Source organism: Tupaia chinensis, unplaced genomic scaffold (genome assembly GCF_000334495.1).
Source record: "Tupaia chinensis unplaced genomic scaffold, TupChi_1.0 Scaffold144206_1, whole genome shotgun sequence".
NCBI lineage: Eukaryota > Metazoa > Chordata > Mammalia > Scandentia > Tupaiidae > Tupaia > Tupaia belangeri.
The window spans coordinates 269,502-290,334 of NW_006204064.1; the positions used below are offsets into that span (position 1 = coordinate 269,502).

General features: G+C 40.6%; 1 protein-coding gene across 1 annotated transcript in view; it reads right to left on the bottom strand.

Annotated features, from left to right (window-relative positions):
• The window catches only part of FHIT (fragile histidine triad diadenosine triphosphatase), an 858,590-nt gene that overhangs the window by 196,571 nt on the left and 641,186 nt on the right, over nt 1-20,833 (bottom strand). The window contains exon 4 of the mRNA XM_006166252.2: nt 18,779-18,847. Within this exon, the coding sequence (XP_006166314.1) occupies nt 18,779-18,847 (69 nt within the window). The remainder of the gene's footprint in view (nt 1-18,778; nt 18,848-20,833) is intronic.

A 20,833-nucleotide genomic window follows, 5' to 3' on the forward strand; every position in this document is an offset into this window, starting at 1 on the left:
AATTTTAAAAGTCAACTGCAGTGTCAATATCCTTTCTGCTATGCTAATGTAGCTTCCATGTGGAAATCAAAGGGAAGGAGTCCTCGGGGGCAAGTGGTTCTTTCTCAATTGAACTATTTAGTGTGGTAGAATCACAAAGTAGCAGAGCTGAAAGCAGGCTTCGAGGTGACCAGATAAATGCCTCTCAGTTTGAGAACAGGGAAACTGAGACCCAGGTAAAGGGAACTGCCCATCGTCTCATTAGTCATTGAGTCGGGACTTGAGCCTCTACAGAGGCCTTTCTGATGGCCCCATCATCGGGTGGTCACTTCCTTTCCTGACCCTCCATGGCCCTGTATCAAAGCGTACCACTCCATGTTACTTAGTGGTTTCTACTTTTTAGTTTCTGTCACTCGTTCCTTACCCGTAGGAAGCAGGCTATTATTTCAAAGCAATCACTGGTGTGCCATTTCTTTCCTGACCCTCTCCTTTGGCTAAAAGGAAGTGCATCTACTTCCCTTCAGTAGTATTTTCCTGCACTCACCAGCTTAGCTTCTAAGTGCAAAAGGCACTGCCCCAGAGTGAGAGAGAAATCATTCCTGCAGGGGTAAGGAAACAGAATAGCCCTACAGGGCCACCTCTAGACTCAGAAAAAGGAGTTTCAAGTAGGAAAAGGGACAGAATTAAGAGAGAGAAAGCAAGCAAGACAGAGAGGATGTGCATGCACACATATGTGGAAGCAAGAGAGACAGAATGTGCATGCAGACATAGGTGGAAGCACATAACTGCATGTGTGCACTGGGGGAGTGTAACCTACCCCTGCTTTTCCCCAACTCCCAGGCTAAGACCTAAGGTTTAGTGATAACATCAGTTTTCTATCTGCTGCTGTAACAAATTTGCACAAACTCAGTGCCTTAAAACAACACAAATTTATTATATTTTAGCTCTGAAAGTCAGAAGTCCAAAATGGGTCTCAACACGCTAAAATCAAGCTGTTGGTGTGCCTTTTTTTTTTTTTTTGGAGGTGGTATGGGAACATCTTTGCTTTTGTACCTTCTAGAGGTTACCTGCCTTCCTAGGCTCATGGCCTACTACTTCCATCTTCAAGGCCAGCAATTTCTAATTAAATTGTTCTCACTTTGCTTCACTCTGACACTAATTATTCTGCCACTCTCTTTCACATTTAAGAACTCCTGTGATTTTTATTGGGTCCATTCAGAGAGCCCAGGATCATCTCCCAATCTTAGAGTTGGCTGGTTAGCACCTTTAATTCTATAACTTTAATTCTTCCTTGCAATGTAACAGTTATATAGTTCTGGAGATTAGGACAAGGACACTTTGGTAGGCCATGATCTGGTCTTCCACAGGTTGACTTCTGAAAATCATTGTTTGAATTTGGACATCCAAGAATAGAGTTCATTTTCTCTCTGTTTTTCCCTTCCAGAATTCTGGCAGTACACAGCTTTACAGAGTGACGAAGGATTGTGTGTTGACGTGAGTGTGTGCTAGGAGGCCTAAATCTCCTGCAAGCCTTAGGAAAGTGTGAAAGAACAGACTAACATCTCTAAGCCTGTTCAAATAACACTGAAAAGCTAGAAAAAGTCTCACAGTAAGTATACTTCAGGTGCTTGAGATAAGAGGATGTGTCAGGCTCATGGATACCAACAGGGATTCAGAAAGTCAAAGATCACCATCTATCAAAAGATGACTGTCCTTGTATTGGCACCAACATGGACCAAGAAAGCACCCAGGGACCAGGCAAAGCAGATTATTGGGATACTAACATTAGCCAAAGACCATATCATTCCTGTTCACCCACCTGATGTGCTGCTCATAAGGGCCCCAGGATACAGAACGGGGCGTTGAGAGGCTGTAAGCAAAAAATGGGATTGAATTGACCAAGGCAGTGCTGAGCAGCCAGAAACTAAACTGAACCCTGGGGAGTAAAAAATATTTCTTTTATACTGTCATATTGAAGATTGTAAAATTAATAACTGTTCTATAGGTTGGTCAGATGGACCTCAGACAGGGTGAGAGATGGCTTGGTGATTGAGAAAAACCCTGAGACACACTGAAAGAGAACATGAGACTTGGCCATGACTGCTTGTTTCCATGTGTTCTCTCCTCTGCTCCCCTGAGCAGCGAAATTTTTCTCTTGCAGTGTACGTTTTTTTCTAACAAGTCAGAAAATAGAAATTCCAAAAAGGCCATTTCTCAGGGTATTTCAGCTTAAGTGATAGGTCACTCACAAGTATTTCCCATGAGGCCTTGATCAAAACGAAAGTCAATTTCTTTCAGTGTGGTCACTGGACAACTACCAGTAAATGTTGGTCTCTGCCAATGAATGAGAAAAGAACATTGGCTGCTTGTTACAAAAAGTGACCTTGAATAGAGGTGCAGGAGGGGAATCTGACGATCTGAGAGGCTGACCCACATATGATGAGCTGGGTTTGCATCCTGAGGCCTCCCTGAGCATGCTGGGCATGTATGTCCATGGTCTGAGGCTGACTGAGGCTGGGGGTGGATCATGTCAAAGGGACTCCATTGGGGGTGCTATCTCTCTGTCTCTGGGTCTATCTTGCTCATGGAAGAAATCATTGACCTTTAGAAATAAATTTTTTAAAGTTATCCCTAGGTACCAGCAGATGGCATAGCGGTTATGTTGCTGAACTCCCACACAGCCGACCACGGTTCAAGTTTCAAACTGGTGGTTTCAAACACATGCTAGCATGTGTGCTTTTGTGGCCAAAATCCCAAAAGGAGAAGGTATTGAGGAATGGCCATCCTCCTTGGGGGGTGAGGGTTGATTTCTTGCTTTCTGTCTCTGTACCATGAGTGCATGTGCGCTATAGCAAAAATCTTAAAAAAAAAAAAAAAGTTATCCCTAATTTCTTAAAACAATTACATAATGAAAGAAATAGGAATGATCTATTATTCCCTTCTCAGCCACAATCCCTTTTAATTGTAAGATACATGTGCTTCCATTCTGTTCTCGGTTTGTATGCTACTCTTTTCATTCCGTTTTGTATGCTGATGTCATTAAAATTATTTTCATAAACTGATTTAATTGCTATATAAATACATAGCATTCAAATGTTTCCCTCTATTAGTTGGCATTTAAATTACTCCCCACGTTTGGATTTTTCAAATGAATTAGATCAGCTATACAAGCTTTTTTTGGAGAAAAAAAAAAAAGAATTATTTTATTAGGACCAGCAGAGGTCATAATGGTTACACTGCTGGACCCTCACATAGTTGACCATGGCTTAAGTCCCAGAACTGGTGGCTTAAAACTCATGCCAGGCACATGTGCATGTGTGCACAAAATCCGAAGAGGAAAATAGAGAAGGGATTGCAGCATAGCCTCCCCTGGTGGGGAATTTCTCATTCTCTGTCTCTCTCTGTCTCTCCAGCAAGCACACATGCCCTACAGCAAAAAATTTCTCTCAAAAAATTAATTTATTTTTATTATTATTATTTTTAAATTTGACCAGAGAAAGAAACACACATAGAAGGAAAAGGAAAGTGAGAAAGTGAGTTGCCTGGTCCAAGATTTGAATCGCAGTCGGCCATATGTGAGTCTAGCTCTTTAACCACTATGCTGCCTACCACCTCCAGTTATACAAATCTCATAGATACACACACACACATACGCATACACACACACACTCTGAGGTAACTTGAAAACTACGGTATAGATAAGAGCATTTTTTAACTTAGTGGAGGATAACATAGAAACATCTATTATTGCCTTGGCAGGAAATTGACACAATTCCAAAATATGAAGGTGCATATGGATTGGTCTATCTTGTACTATCTAACTTGGCGAGTGTTAGTGGGGGACTTGAGGGAGGACGTTTATCAAATTAATTTTCAAGTACACTCCAGAAATAGGTATAGGGTGTAGACCTTGCCTTTCTATTTGATTCTACAGTTCACCCGAGCAAAGGCCCACTGTACCTCTAGAGTAGAGCCTGATATTCCAGCTTTAAAATCTCATTCTTGGGACCAGCAGTTGACATAATGGCTATGCTGCTGGACTCCCATGTAGTCGACTGTGGTTCGAGTCCCAGACCCAGTGGCTTAAACTCAATGCTGGGTGCGTGTGCGTGTGTGCCCAAGATCCCAAGAGGAGAATGGAGGAGAAGGGATTGTGGTGTGGCCATTTCCCCTGTGGGGCTGATTTCTCACTTTCTGTCTCTCTGTCTTTCTGGCAAGTGCCCGCACTCTATAGCCAAAAAAAAAAAAAAAAAGAAAGAAAGAAAGAAAAGAAAATCTCATTCTCTCCCAGTAGGATCTCTTAGTCTGGAAAATACTTTTGGGCCAGACTGCACTTGTGTGTGGTGCGTGGTGCTACAGTGCAATGTTCTGCAGCTTGGACCATGTGGGAGGCCCTGTTCCACATCCTAGGCATAGTAGCACGCACCTGGAGTCCCAGCAACCCAAGAGGCTGAGATGGGAGAATTAAGACACAGCATGACCCTATCTGTGTCTCCTCAGCAAGGTTAACAATGTAAATTGCTGTTGTTATAATTGAGGGTCTTTCTTTATTTCTCTCTCTCTCTTCTTTCTTTCTTTCTTTCTTTCTTTCTTTCTTTCTTTCTTTCTTTCTTTCTTTCTTTCTTCCTTTCTTCCTTTCTTCCTTTCTTCCTTTCTTCCTTTCTTCCTTTCTTCCTTCCTTCCTTCCTTCCTTTCTTTCTTCTTTCCTTCCTTCCTTCCTTCCTTCCTTCCTTCCTTCCTTTCTTTCTTTCTTTCTTTCTTTCTTTCTTTCTTTCTTTCTTTCTTTCTTTCTTTCTTTCTTTCTTTCTTCTTTCTTTTCTTTCTTTCTTCCTGACAGAGCATGTGCGCATGGGAGAAGATAGGCAAGAAAGAGAGGCACCCCCCCACCCCCAGGACTGTGATCCCTGTGTGCCAGTCCTCCTGCCTGGCAGATCTTGAGCACTCACACAAAAACAGAGCATGTTTCAAGCCGACCAGGCCAAGGGTTCAAACCATAGTCATCATGTGATATCTGACTCCCTTTGAGCAGTTTATTATGGCTATACTGTGGAGCTGGCCCAACATTCTTTTCTGAGAGAGGCTTTGACAGGAAGAAAAGTGGTGCCCCCAAAGTAGAAAGACTTGAAGCTGATAAACAAAGGTCATAAAGTTGAGGAATGGGAGAATGGGACTCTAAATCCAAAGAGCCAAGGAAGTAACAGATTTGGTTTAACAAGAATTCCTTGAGAATCTACTGTATTAAAATGGTGGAAATTGTTGAGTGTTAGGAGGTATAGAGGACAAAGATGAATAAGAAATTTTAGGAAGTTCATAGAGGCAGAAGAGTGCAAGAGAACTCTTTTTTTTTTTTTTTCTGAGAGAGATTTTTGCTATAGGCAGCGTGTGCTCTCCAGAAGACAGAAAGAGACAGAGAGACAGAAAGCGAGAAATACCACCCCCCCACCCCCCCCCCCCCCCCAGAGAGGATGGCCATGGCACAACTCTCTCCTCTCCATTCTTCTCTTGGGATTTTGGGCATGCACACACATGCGCCAGACTTGAGTTTCTCACCTCCAGATCTGGGACTCAAACCGTGGTCAGTCATATAGGAGCCCAGTGTTGTAACCATTATGCCATCTGAAAGTCCCAGGAGACCCATTTTATAGATCCAGACAGCCTGAGTATGAATCTCAGCTCTGTTGCTTACTCTGTATTCTCAGAAAAGTTATCATGGCTCTCTGCACTCAGTTTCCACACCGATAGAGAGAAACAGCTCAACGCCCAATCTTGTACTTTAACGGGTGCATTAACTCCCCAGTCTGCTAACATTATAATCATATATCCTTCTTCTCTATTTGAAGGTAACTCCAGATGATAAAAATTTTGTCCCTAATCTCTTCAAGAAAGTCTAATTTTCAGATCATCAAGAGATAAAACTTCCCAAGCTCCTCGCACTTTTGATTTCAAGATGAGACCTGAAAATAAATGTGTACATACAAAAATAACTATCCTAGCACCCCAGAGAAGGAAGGTAAACCAATAGATACACCCTATGTATGGAAAATAATTTAGAAAGACAGCTTGAGTTGCTTATTTCACTTTACTAAAAATACACAAATTCAGCCCTAATTTTCACATCTGCTGATATGGCTAAGATTACCAGAGAGGCCAGTTAAAAATTCATACATGAATTTGACCCAACTGTGCAATGTCTTTTTAATAACTGAAGAGTTTTCTAAAAAGAAACAAAATTCTCTTAGCGAAAAATATTTTTATATATGTTGGAGTAGGGCAACATTTTGTGCAAAAGGAATACTCTATGAGTTCTGTAGTTACTACTACTGTAAGAAGGATTTCCAGCAGGTACTGGTGTAGCTGGCCTAGAAGATATTTATGGTCTATTGAGAGTTGTAAGCAAGAACTGTTTCTTTTTGAGAAAAAAAAAAGGGGGCAGCAATTTCCTTTTAAATATTTAAGCGTGTTATCATGACATGAATACACTATAAGGCATGTGAAAGTATTTAAGAGGTTCAGTGCACAAAACCAGCTCAGAAACAATGATCCTGGGAATTCTAGAAGCTTGGCTGGAGTGTGTTGATCACTTCCCTGTGTTTTAAAAAAAAACTATAAAAAGGCAGTTATAATAAAGTACCTAACTGAGGACTACTAGGTCGTATCCTAAAAGCAGAGAAAAGTGTCTAACTTTGGAAAATGCCATTTTCTTTCTCTGTCTTAAATAATTGATATATGTATACATATGTGTGTAGAAACGTCTCTCAGGTGGAACAAGGATCTGGAAACCATTTCAGATTGAACACTGGAAGTCACAGTCTGTAAGAGTATCATCTATCCCACTACCTGAGTTTTTCATATAAATGAAGGAGAATATTTTCCTCAGGCCAAAGCAAAGGGTGATTCAAGGAAGAAAGACTTTGTAGTTGAACAGACTTTGGTATAAACAAGCTTTGCCTTGAGTTGCTTACAAGTCTTGAAACAGACACTAGTCTTTGTGGTTTAGCTTCATTTGAATAATATTAATAATATTTACCCTGCCAAGTTTATGAACATTAAAGTAATGAATGTTTAGTACCTAGCACAGAGTCCAAACCATTGTGGATTTTCCTTAAATTACAATGTTAATGGGGACCAGCAGATGGCCTAAGAGTTATATCACTGGACTCCCATATTGTCAACTACAGTTTGAGTCCTGGACCAGTGGCTTAAAACTCACACTGGGCACTGTGCGTGCATGCCCAAGATCTGAAGAGGAAGAATGGAGGAGAAGGGATTGAGGTGTGGCCATCACCCCTAGGGGTTGATTTCTCACTCTGTCTGTCTGGCTAGTACATGTGCCCTATCACAGAAGTCTCTCTCTAAGAAAAGAAAATAAATACAGTGATAATGTTAGTAGATTATTATTTTTCATAAGTCCTCTACCTAGGAACAAAGATTGAGAACTAGAGACTTCTATGCGTGCCAACGCAACTTCAGAAGCCCAATACGACTGGATTATTTTCTCCCCATTTTAAATATACAAAACATGTGAGACACTGAGATTCAAATAGCAAGTTCAGCATCAAAGAATTTATAATAAAAAAACTGTGTTGATCCCATGTGTAGAGCTTAGAGCTATATATAGTAGCCTTTTCTTGATTTTCTTCCTTAGAAAGTCTGGTATCTCTCAACGTGCTCTCTTAAAACTGGGAGGATTATGACAACTTTTGGAAAGAGCTGCTTGCCAATAAACTGAGCAATCTGATTGCCTAGGAATCCTAAATCAGAGTTTCTTCTTTCTGGAAGAGATTTTTCTCATTGTGTTTGAATGTGGGGCTAGTATGGGCTGTATACTTGTGACAGCTTAAAAGTTGAATGCGCCCACGAATGATTGAACTGCTATGTCTTTGAAGGCTCTTGGCCCACAGACACGGGTAATGACAATCACAGGTGATGGCACTGAACCTGTGAAAATTCCCCTTGATGAGTTTCTGGGAGGTGGAAGACTTCCTGGGCTCCAGAGAAGATGGCTTCTGGCCAGTCACCTATCCTAACTTCTTATTCCTCACTTACTCCTACCAACTCCTTAGCATATTCTGTAAGTCCTTGAGATAATAGTAATGCTAATAAGTATTCAAATCATAATAGCAACACATAAACTATCTGTCAGGCATTGTTCTCGGGCTTACTATGGAATAACTTATTTAATTCTCACAGAAGTTGTGTTTACAGATGAGGAAATTGAGATATTGAGAAGCTTCACAACTGGTTCAAGGACATGGAACTCTGACAGAATACCACGAATGTGGGTCCAGAGCCCACCATTACCTTCTGAGTGTTATTGCTTCAAAAGGAATGTTAATGACTTTCTTTTCAAAATCAGAACGAGGCTTTTTGTTCACATGAGTAATGGTTTGTTGAGCCACCTGTAGACAGGTGGTGAGCTACAGAAATAATCAAAACAGTGGTTCCTTCTGTCCTCCAAAATTCATTAATTGTTTTGTGTGCCTCACTGGCAAAATTAATAGCAAAAATAAAATAAAAGTAATCTGTATGTGGGGGTCTCTAACAGGTCATCACAAAGGTCATTACAACTTCGAAATTAAAAAACAAAAGAGAGATTTTTACGAATAAAGTTTTTTGAATTTAACAAACTCTAAAACCCCACAGTCCAATTTGGAGGCCTTTAGCTACATGGGACTAGTCTGAATTGAGATGCATGAAAAATGTAAAGTAAACATTGGATTTGAAAGAGTTACACAAAAAAGAATGTAAATATCTCATTATTAATGCCTGTTTTTAACTGACACCTAATTTAACATAGTTATGGGGTACAGTGTAGTTTTTTTTTTTTGATGTGTCATGAATACAATGTGTGTTGATCAAATTAAGATAATTAGCATATCAATCACTTCAAACATTTATTGTTACTTTGTATTAAGAACACTCAAAATCCTTTCTTCTAGCTGTCTTGACATGTACAATAAATTAGAGTTAACTATAGTCACCCTACTGTGCTGTAGAGTAAGTATCCATAAATAGATGAATGCATAAAGGAAATGTAGTATTTATACACAATGGGATATTATTCCGCTGTAAAAATAGTGAAATCCTGTCATTTGTGACAACACAGATGAGCCTGGAGGACACTATGATAAGCTGAAATAACCCAGACATAACAAAGCAAATGCCCCATGTTCTCTCTATACAGAAGCTAAGAATGTCATCCTCATAGAAATAAGCAGAACAACAGTGGTTACTTCAGACTGAGAAGGAATGAAAAGAAAGCAGTTGGCGTAATGGCTATGTGGCTGGACTCCCATGTAGTTGACTGCAGTTTGAGTCCCGGATCCGGTGGCTTAAACTCACACTGGGCGCATGGGCATGCATGCCCAAGATCCTGAGAGGAGAATGGAGGAGAAGGGATTGTGGTATGGCCATCCTCCTGGGTGTGTGTGTGTGTGTGTGTGTGTGTGTGATTTCTAGCTTTCTGTCTTTCTATCTCTCTCTGTCTTTCTGGCAGGCACACACACCCTATAGAAAAATCTTCTCAAAAAAAAAAAAAAGTAATGTAAAAGGAGAGGCTGGAGTCATCACCTCATGGTGACAAAAGTGCAACCACATTTTGGGTGCCTGAGCTAAGGTTCTAAATACTAGGCTGCATTTCCAAAGTTCAAAGTGCCTTCCCTGAAGCAGACAACTTAGGGGCCTTACAGTTTTTCCCTGTGGCCATATGACATAATAGTTTTAAATGACAAACCCTACTCTAAGCTAAGAGGTAATGGGATTTATTTACAAAGGTTATTTGAAATAAGTATGTCATTCCTTTGTCTAAAAAAAATGACAGATGATAACTGAAAAGCAAAAAACATTTACACATGCTTTGAGACTAAAATGATAATATATTAATTTTTATTTTCCTTTTCCTAAATCTTGTTCATTTTGATGATTTTTTTTTCTTTAAGGAAAGATCAAGTCAAATATTTGGATGTTTTTTCTTTGGGACCATTATAATTTATATTGACAGAAATGTGTCAATACTTAGTTTATATCTCTTTTCTCTTCATTTATTCATTTCTGCTCATAATCTCTTCTTTTAAAGTTATTTATTTTATTTTATTAATTATTATTATTTTAAATTATGCCATAGGGCACATATACTCACCAGAGACAGAGAGAGAAAGAGAGAAAGCCACCAAGTTTAGGACTCAAACCATGGTTGGCCATGTGGGAATCCAGTGCCCTTACCACCATTCCACCAGTTGGTCCTTATCATTTATTTCTACAATAACTTTTTTCTTACCCCTATCCTCTCAATCATCTAAACAAGAGAGTTTCCAAAATAATTCTGAGATCTTAATAGTTTGCTTTAGTGGTCAAAGGCTCCAAGCTACTCAAATTTATGGAAACTTTTCTTAAGCAATTATTAAAATATGTCAACAACCTTGAATATAAATATGAGATTAAAAAATATACATAGGGCTGGCCCTGTAGCACTGTGCACTGGAAGCTGGATTCCACATGGCCGATCATATTTAAACCCCAGTCCTTGAGGCTGGAAAAATACACAGTGCCCATATGTGTGCATGTCCCAATCATGACAGGTTGGAGAAATGGAGAAAAGAGGACTGGCATGACTGTGCTGACTGGCAGGTACCTTTTTTCTCTCGCTCTCTCTGGCAAGCTCATGCACCCTCTAGCAATAAGCAAATAAAAAGGAAAAGTATATGAATGGCTCATTCTTCAAGCGTTGCTGTTAACTGGGATTTTAGTTCTGCAGTTACTGTGAGACTTAGAAGCAGGCAGGAAGACAGGTGGATACCAGCAAGAATGAAGTCTTGGAGCAGGCATTTCCCACCTTAACTAGTAAATACCATAGACTTTTCTATTTGGAAAGAGAATTCCCTGTAGAGGACAGACAGGACTTTATGCCACAAAATATTTCTCAGGAAATGGGAGAGGGCCACATGAAGCTGTTAACGAAGTGGTTTTAGCGTGGATGTGATAGAGAGAGTAATACGTGATTAACTTTTTCTTACTTCTTACTGACATTGAATTGAACATATTCAAACAACACATGAGAGCAATTCTGGGAAACCTGACCTACCATGGCAGTTCTCAAAGCAAACTTTAGGAAAAATCATACAGCTGGCATTCTTTGCCATGGCGCTTGGCCTGTAGGTAAGTGTACCCTCATCACCAGCCCCTCTTTCATCTTCTTTCACTGTCTTTATTTTTTCTTTAATGTCCAATAACTTCATAACTTTCCTTGGAGGTACCCAGTTCACCAACACCATCAGTACAGCCCTTAATGCTTCTCAATATTCCATACTTGGTAGACTCTTTTGAGCATGACTAACCTGAATTGTATACTTTCTGAATACTTATTTCTAAGAAGAAAGGAGGGCAGAAATCATTTTTAACAAGATAAATGCTGTTCTGCTAGTTTTACATTCCTTACCTGCATAGGATATACAGCTTTAACTAAGTAATAATCCAACAGAGGAGAGAGTAAACCAGATGTCTATCCAGCTCTCTTACCATTAAAATAGGTAGTCAAATAGGATTTGAAAACACAGAGCACTTACAGTCATAGGTCATGCCATTAGCATTACTATATGTTTATTTGTTGCTTAAACCACACCCAGATTCTTTGAGTTTAAAGAATGCCTGAATTTAGCAAAACCTAGAAAGTAGTGATTTTGTTTTGAACAAGAGATTCCAAATTATTCTGTCTAAAATGCTCAAACACGCGGAAACCTACCACTCAGTAGGAGGACGTAAGTGAACCCAGAGGGGAAAAAAGCTAATTAACTGTCTCACTGAAACATTCCTTCCTTTTTGGAGAGTCAACTAGGGACCCATGGACTTTGAGCCCATTGTCAAATGGTGTGTGAAAGAGATCCAAGTTCACCAATAAATATCATCAGCCATATAATGGTTTTCTCCAGCCCTCAGGGCCAAATGACCTGCATTTTAGCAAATTAGTTTTGCTCATGCATTGTGTTAAGCCGAGCAATTGTTTCCCATGACATGCTTGAACCCACGGTTGCTCTGTCTATGAAATTCATGGTTGAATTTGTCCAATTGCTGATTGCTATTCCCATTTGCTTTAATAATAGTCACCTCCTTCACTAGTAATGGGTTTTATATACAGTGCACAATCACAACCATTCAATGTCACCCATAAACATTTGATGAATTGTCCAATACAGTTATGAGAGTTGCTTATTTAGGACACAGCTAGGGTAAGTATCATTGAGTTAATGAGATGATGTACCATAACATTAGGCAATGTAGGTTTCCCTCCCCTGCATTAGCTAGACATGCTCTTTCATCCAAGGATCATTTGTGTCATTATCATAATCTTCAGCAACTTGTCAAGATAATGGAAGGCCACTGACTTCAGAGAAGGCCTCACATATTTCATGGAAATTTAAAGAACCTAGATATAGGGAACCAGCAGTTAGCGTAATGGCTATGTCGCTGGATTCCCACGTAGTCGACCGCGGTTCATGTCCCGGACCCGGTGGCCTAAAACTCACGCCGGGCGCATGTGCGTGCGTGCCCAAGATCCCGAGAGGAGAATGGAGGAGAAGGGATTGCGGTGTGACCATCCCCCCTGGGGGGTGATTTCTCGCTTTCTGTCTCTATGTCTCTCTCTGCCTGTCTGGCGAGCGCACGCGCCCTACAGTGAAAATCTCTCAAAAAAAAAAAAAAAGAAAGAAAAAAAAGAACCTAGATATAGAAAGAGTTTGGGAACAACAGATATCAATACATAAGATCTGCATGGAGAACCATAAAGAAAGGGGTTTAGAAGTGACCCCGCTTTGAAAACGGTAGAATTTGAACTCAGCTTTGATACTGAGAGAAGAGAGGCTCACCTTCTGAAATGGGGACAATCAACTAGTGAGTAAAATGCATAGACAAGACTAAGACACAGAGCTAGAGGTAGAGCCCGTGCAGATAAACCCAGAGATGACAACAAGGGTTTGAAGTAACAGAGTAGTAGCATGAGAATCTGCTTTCAGCCAATCCTGCATCTGCCTGTGTTAGAAGCACAAAAATCTAGGTTTGGTGGGGGTGACAAGTTACTTATCAACTTTGACATGTGCCTACCAGACTTATTTAGCAATCACACACGGTTTATAATTGCTTCTCCAAGCTTTGCTGGTGTGCCACAATTTGCAGCCTCTGCACACTGATTTCTGACCAAAGGATTCCATTCCATCAATGTCCCATTAAGTTAACCTCAGATGGCTGATAGCACAATGTCAGTCTCACCCAATGGAGCCATGAGTTAATGAACTGACCCTCTGAAAAACAAGATGTACTCTCCTTTTACATCATGTTAGAACCAGTAATTTCTAGAACTTTCAAGAATTTCCAGTTCTTGGGAACCAGCAGTTAGCATAATGGCTATGTCGCTGGCGTCCCACGTAGTCGACCGCGGTTTGCGTCCCAGACCTGGTGGCTTAAAACTCACACTGGGCATGTGTGCGTGCATGCCCAAGATCCCAAGAGGAGAAAGGAGGAGAAGGGATTGCGGCATGACCATCCCCCTGGGGGGTGATTTCTTGCTTGCTGTGTCTATGTCTCTCTCTGTCTGGCGAGCACACGCGCCCTATAGCAAAAACCTCTCCAAAAAAAAAAAAAAAATTCCAGTTCTTCTAGTTTAACACATTATTATTTCGTGTGTTCATTCATTGGCAAATATTCAGTGAAGACTCACTCTATACCAGCTTAGGTTTCTGCTCTAAAGATTTTACAATATCGTTGGTGGGGAGTGGGTTCCAGCACTGACTACTAAACTAACAAATTCTTCTCAGTGTGGTAAGTATTAAGAAGGAAATAGACATAGTAATATAATAGAATACTAAGGCAGGGGTAAAGAGAGAAGACTACCTATTTTAGATTGGACAAGAAAACAGTGAAAAGGTCTCTGAGTAGGTGACTTTGAGTTGAGATTTGGATGAAGACATAAGGTCACACAAAACAGTAGAGAAGATGGCAGAAATTAGAGACAGAGAGAACAACATATGCAAACGCCCTGAGGTGGAAACAAGAACAATGTATTTGATGAATACTAGCAGTGAGAGACAATAAGACTTTCATGAGATGAGGAGGTGAGAAAGCTCTACCATTGAAGTGAAAGAACTGGGGACCAGCAATTGGTGTAATGGCTATGTCGCTGGATTCCCATGTTGTTGACCATAGTTTGAGCCCCGAACCTAGTGGCTTAAACCCACACAGGGCACATGTGTGTGCTTGCCCAAGATCTCAAGAGGAGAATGGAGGAGAAGGGATTGCAGCATGGCCATTCCCCCTGGGGGGGGGGATTTCTTGCTTTCTCTCTCTCTGTCTCTCTCTGTCTTTCTGGCGAGCACGCATGCCCTATAGCAAAAACTTCTCCAAAAAAAAAAAAAAAAGAAGAAAAGAAAAGAAAAACAAAAAAATGAAGTGAAAGAACTTGCCTGGGGTCATAGCACTGGAAATGAGTAAGCAAGAAGGTAAAATAGAGTTTACAGATTACACTGTCCACTTGCATGGTGGACTAGAGGTTCCTGGTAATATTTCAGTAGTGGAGAGAATAGGAGTGGTCTATGGAATAGACAGGGATCTCAGCTCAGATATCTCAAGGGGACAGGCAGGTGTTATAAACAAGTAAAGCGACCCTAGGTAAGAGGCAGACTGTCTGTAGTGACGTAGGGAATGCCACATGATTAACAGCATTCAGCATTCATGTGATCGACAAAATTAAGCACATCATTAAAAAATTATTTACAGGCAAGGCCAGTCACAATGGTGGGAGAGGTAGCATGTCATTCCGTGGTGCTGGATCCACATGGAAGATCAGGATTCAGTTTAGGGTCAACCCAGGCATGCTGGTGCATACCTGCAACTCTGATGAGATGGGAAGTCTGCACGGAGGATCTGGGCCTGATGCTCTACTGAGGATGCCTTTCCTTTCCATGGAAGCAATAAATAAGCAAGCATAAAGAAAATACTGTGCAGGCAAAAATAAAACACATTGGAAGACGCAAGAAAATCCCATGGACCATCAATATGCAATTTTGAGCTGGAGGAGAAGCAGGAAGTAGGTTGAAAATGAGAAAAATCCATAGAATGTGGTCTTGCATAAGTTAAGAAAGTTGTAGCTTTTATTTTCATGAGCCAAACAAAAAAAGGGATATGTTTTATTAAGCAGTAACAAAAATCCTGTAATACTAATAACTACTACAACAAACACTTTGTTTCAGAACTAGCGTAACCTAAAAAATGGGGATAATGAGCAAAAGGGCCAGATTTGTAAAGGCAGGAATTACAGGCCTTGTGATCCATGCAATGACTGAATGTAGACATCTTCCTGAAGAATCGTGGCCATCCACTCTCGGCTTGATTGATTCAGGGATGGGAAGCACATCTCCTTGAGAGGGGCCCTAAGTATCCAGAAATTTCTCTCCCCGTGACCTGTTGTTATGTGGACCTGATCTCTACCTACTTATTGCCTGATAGTCTCAGATTTGCCCTTCAGAGCAGGCATTTCCCACCTTAACTAGGACAAATATGATACCTTCTTCACCTGCTAGCTCGTTAGAGATTTAGCACCACCCTCTGTCTATGGTTCATCTCTTTTCCCGACAAAGCGGCTCCCTCACCAACTGTCCCCCATATCATCGTTTCTACACCCCATGATCCTTAAACAACTTTCTGTGAGCTTTCTCCAGTTTGTCACTATCCTTCTCAAAACAGAGCCCAGAGAGAACACAATGTTCCCGGCTGACTTATCATCTAGTACTTCTTTTGACATCATGTTTTATGCTTGCATTAGTAGGAAGACAATATTTTATCGAGCTCAGGCTTCTGCTGTTCCTGCTTCCCACCTCCACCCTCCGAGGTAGTCTGCTTGTTGTATGTCGAGAACAGAGGCACAGTCCAGGGTGAGTGTTTCCCATCACTATAAAGGATGCCATCCCTCATCACTCCATCACCTCTGATTAAGATTACTCAGCCTAATGTACCTCATGTCTTGTATCAATTATTGCCTGTATAATGCTTCAGGCTTCTCATGCAGCTTTCTAGACATTATCTTATTATATACTCAAATTGGAAAAGCATTTTTATACAGAGAAGATGAAACTGGGAATGAGTGGTTAAAGGCAGAGGAAAAGCTGGAAATTTCCCTTAGAAAGAGTGCTAGAGAGGAACATCTAGTGATCTGGCATTGCATCCGGGTTCTCCACTTACCTACTGTTGCTAAAAGCAAAATTACTAATGATAATAGTAAAAACAGAAATAGCTACCTGTCACTACATTCTTAATATGCAGCAAGCCCCGAAATCAGTTTTTCTGCTGTAGTATGCCATATAATACACATGCCAATCTTTTGGAGTGGTTCGTACCACCATCTCCATTTTAAAGATAAGAGAATTAAAACATAGAGGTTAAGGAACTTATCCAATGTTGCACACTTAGTGGGTGGCACTGGGATTTGAACCTAATTCTGCCTGTTTCTGGAGTTTAATCTCTTCTTAGTCTTGTACCATAATCTTCCTTCGTGAATACCATCTATACTACAAATGACTTACTCATTAATCGAACAATAAATGAATACTTATTTTAATTACATCTTCTAAAATGGTTCTCCAGCTAGGGAAGTAGAAACATGTGGTACCTTATCTGTGGGACTAGAGATGCCTCCAGAGCATGCACACATGAGCCAAAGGAAAGAGATAAAGGCCACATCCCAGCCACAGGGTAGGACATCGCATGTCCGAGACTGAGCTGACATGTATCCATGCAGCTTCAGACACAAGCATATTGGGAATGCAAACAAAATTTGAAGGTGACTGTTCAGCCTGAGAAAACAATGTTTCCAAGCACTTTTAATACCACTTTAGCCATATTCAGTTGTATATAAATCATGTGCTAATGTATTCATTAAACTAACCTGCACTTGGCAACATTTTATTAACCTTAGTTTATGTTAATAAGACCAGTGCTTGAATTTTTAAAATGCATCTCTTTATAATTACTACATAATTCTGATTTTCTTCCAACGTGGATTAAGTTCTTACCAAAACCCAAATTGCACTGGATGTTCAACGAAAATGAGTTCAAATTACAGTATTATGAAAAGCCTAAATTTGGGACCAGCAGTTAGTGTAATGGTTATGTTGCTGGACTCCGATGTAGTGGACCACGGTTCAAATCCTGGACCTGGTGGCTTAAACTCACACCGGGTGTGTGTGCGTTCATGCCCAAGATCCCTAGAGGAAAATGGAGGAGAAGGGATTGCAGCGTGGCCATCCTCCCTTGGGGGTGATTTCTTGCTTTCTGTCTCTCTGTCTCTCTCTGTCTGTCTGGTGAGCACACGCGCCCTATAGCAAAAACCTCTCCGAAAAAAAGAAAAAAAAAAAAAGCCTAAATTCAGCAGAGTCTGTTTTCATGTCTAGGTATATCCCAGAATCACTTGGGGATTTTCTTGTACTTTCATAACTACTGTTTTCCTGAGTGCTCTTTAATCTACTAGATCAGAAGCTCTAGGAATCAGACCTCCTAGGAATAAAAATTTTCAATGATTGGTCTAGAAATCAGTGACTGGTATTTCTACCAACACAGGCCTACCGTCATACTTGAAAAACACAGGAAGCACAAGATAATAGGAGATATCCTAATAGCATGATAACCAGTCACCTCAAATGATCCAGTAAGTCCCAGAAAAGTTTATTATAACTTCATAATTAACTGCTAACCTCTTGTACCTTATTTTTGGAATTTGGTAGTCATTTCAATGTTCAGTTACTGTAAAGAAAGTCCATAAACACCAAAAAGATACATATATTTTATCTGATACCTGGACACCAGATAAGATGATCACATGGGTTTACTTGATAGAGTCATATGATAAACAACCAAAAGAAAAACTGCTTTTAAAAAATCATTCTCAAATGGTTAAAACAAGAGTTTCGCAAAGATGGCTAACAGAGAACCTCCCTCCTGGTTGACACCCATGGCAGACATTGCTAATCAACCACAGAACTCAAAGTCTTTCTCAACCAAGTCCTCCAAAGCACCAGTGTCTTTTCATCAGCTCTAACATGTAGAGAACATATTTTCACTTTCTTGGCTAAAATAAGTAGATAAATCAAAATCGCCTTACTATTTTATACCGGCCTGATCCATCTAGGCTATATGTTCCCCATGATACAGATGGACACCTAGACGTTCCCAGATAAACAAGACCCTAGGAACAGATCAGCTGGTTCTGACAAATTCACATCTGTAGTGATTTCACATTTGTATTTTTGAATGGGAGCCTCCAAAACTCAGTTAGTTGCTAGAATGCTTATGATACATGGGTTAATACTCAAATCATCAAAACCATCCTGGTTTCTGCTTAGGATAATACCAGACAAACTGAGTTCCAAAGTGTTTTAAAAATTAGACACAATATTTGACTAAAAGAATTATACATCAATCTGCTTGATTTCCACTGGTATAGATTTTTTTTTTCCCTATGGAGACTCTGGACCATATCTCCACACAAATATTTAGTGTCCTGTTAAATAACAGGATAGAAGTCACAAGGACACTTGGTTTTTGCTGAGGTTGTTTTGCAAAAAGAAAATCATTATACTTAATTTATCTTGGGTTCCTATGATGGCTATTTTTGACTCATTGGCTTCAACTGCCACTTTTCAAGTCATATTGGGTAGAATCTCATCTAAGACCATATCTAGGGTGATACCTGGTTCATTAGGTTGAGTTTATCACACTGACAGCTTCTGTGATCAAACAATAAGATCAGAAAGAACAGACCCACCTCATCATAGATGCTGTCATTCCTGCGGAAGTCTCCAGCCTTCCTTGGAAGAACATGAATGTGAACATGCTGAAAAGGTACAAGAAAGAAAAAATAAGATGTGATTATCTCTCCATATATTTTTAGACTTGACAGTGATGCTCCAGTGAAGTCCAATTACTTCAGTGGGTTCCTGCTGGATTATTTTTCAGAGGAGGATGATGTTCACCTTCAGTAACTATATCTGAAATCTGCTGAGAATAGAGAGGCCCAAAACAGGAGAGAACCACCCAGTGGCACATGTGAGAGTTTGAGTGAAATGCCAGAGTGTTTTAGAAGCTCTGTGGAATTATTCATAGTTGTCAGTCTTGGTTGTATTTAACCAGCGCTTTGAAGTGACAGTGCGTCTTAAAAGGTGACCATTTGAGACTCCAAAACTGACAAGAACTAAGAATTGGCTAATAGAGAACTGTATAAGTGAAGAGCCCGTGAGTGAACATAAGAATTACTGTGGGCTTAATTACAGCATCAGAGCTTTGAAAAATGATCATGTGATAGTAATATAAACAATTCTCATCTATTAAGCTTTTACTAAATGTTGGGTTGTTAGAAAAATCACGATGCATTTTTGCATAGAAAGATACATCAGGACTTTTCCGATGACCCAATACAATAAGCAAAGCCCCCGTGCTTGGCATTAATTATCTCACTCAATACCTTTAAAAATCCTGAGACCCAAGTTCTACTACCATCTCTATTTTACAGATGCAAAAGTCAATGATCAGAGAGGTCAGGGCCCCACAGAAAGTGGTAGAGTCTGAAAAGGAAGTGAGGTTGCCTGGCTCTGGCCCCCGCGTTCTGTCACCAGCCCTTGTACGGAGTCTGTGAACTCCATCTTTTAAACAGTTCATTTCTCTAGTCTACTAAAGCACACATAGCAATGCTATTATGCAGAGATCGTGAATCAAGGCTCACCGCATAGCTAATTCAATATATTCTTCAAGGCTAAACTGCCATTTGAAAGTTTTACTTTCCAAATAGCCTCTATTGTACCTCCACTGAAGTTAAACCTCAGTCGTGCCCTTGAGCTATGTTCTCAGGTTTATTACAAGCCATGGAGGGGAATGTGAAAATGAAAAGCCTAAAGGTGGAGAGGCAAAGAATCCAGCCTCATCCCTGATCACACCCACCCCTTCTTGATTACTGTGCTGGACTCCCAGCCTCCGAAGGGCCTCCAGAGAGCATAAGATGAAATATCCTTGTACCTTAGCTGTACAAGGTGGGGGAAATGATATGCTATGAAAGCAGAGGCAGGGAGCAAGGCAGCCCAAAGTGAATGAAGCAGAGAGGAGCTTCGCATTAGCTCCTGAGCACAGACTCCCCAAAGAGAGACACGTTTCTGCCAGAATATTCTCCAGTCAGTGATGAGGCACGTCACAGATCCCTCAGCAACTGGGGCAAGTGTACTCAAGTCCCAAAGACTATGTGAGCACAGAGAGAAAGGGAGATAAAACAAGCAAGGGAAAACAAATCACGTATTATCCATGGAACCAAATGCTGTGGAGAAAGCTCTGCAGGTGGGCCAAGACTGAAATTTCCTGAAGTCCATGGAATGGCTGACTTAAAAGCAAGACCAGGAAAATGCCACAGCAAAAGGAAACAGCCCACCCTTAGGAGGAGTCTCTACTAGATTTTACTTCTAAAATTTGTTGCCATCCACTCTTCTCTTCGTCTTTCCCTCCTTTCTCCCTCCATCCCACCCATCCATCCTCCATCATCTCCCTGTACCTTCTAGTAATCAGATGTTCCAGACCTGTGTTCTGCAGTCAAACTGCCTGACGCGAATCCCGAACTACCACATTTTAGCCGTGTGAGCTTACCTCACAAGGTCTATGTCTCAGTATCCTTATCTCCAATGGGTATCCCAGCAGTTCCCACAGAGAATCAGATCTGCTAAGCATGTGATTCACACGCTTTTAGCACCTAGTTAGTACTCAATACATGCAACTGCAGCAAGATTATGTGTGGGTTTTTTTTTTTCTGTGTGTGTGTGTGTGTGTGTGTGTGTGTGTGTGT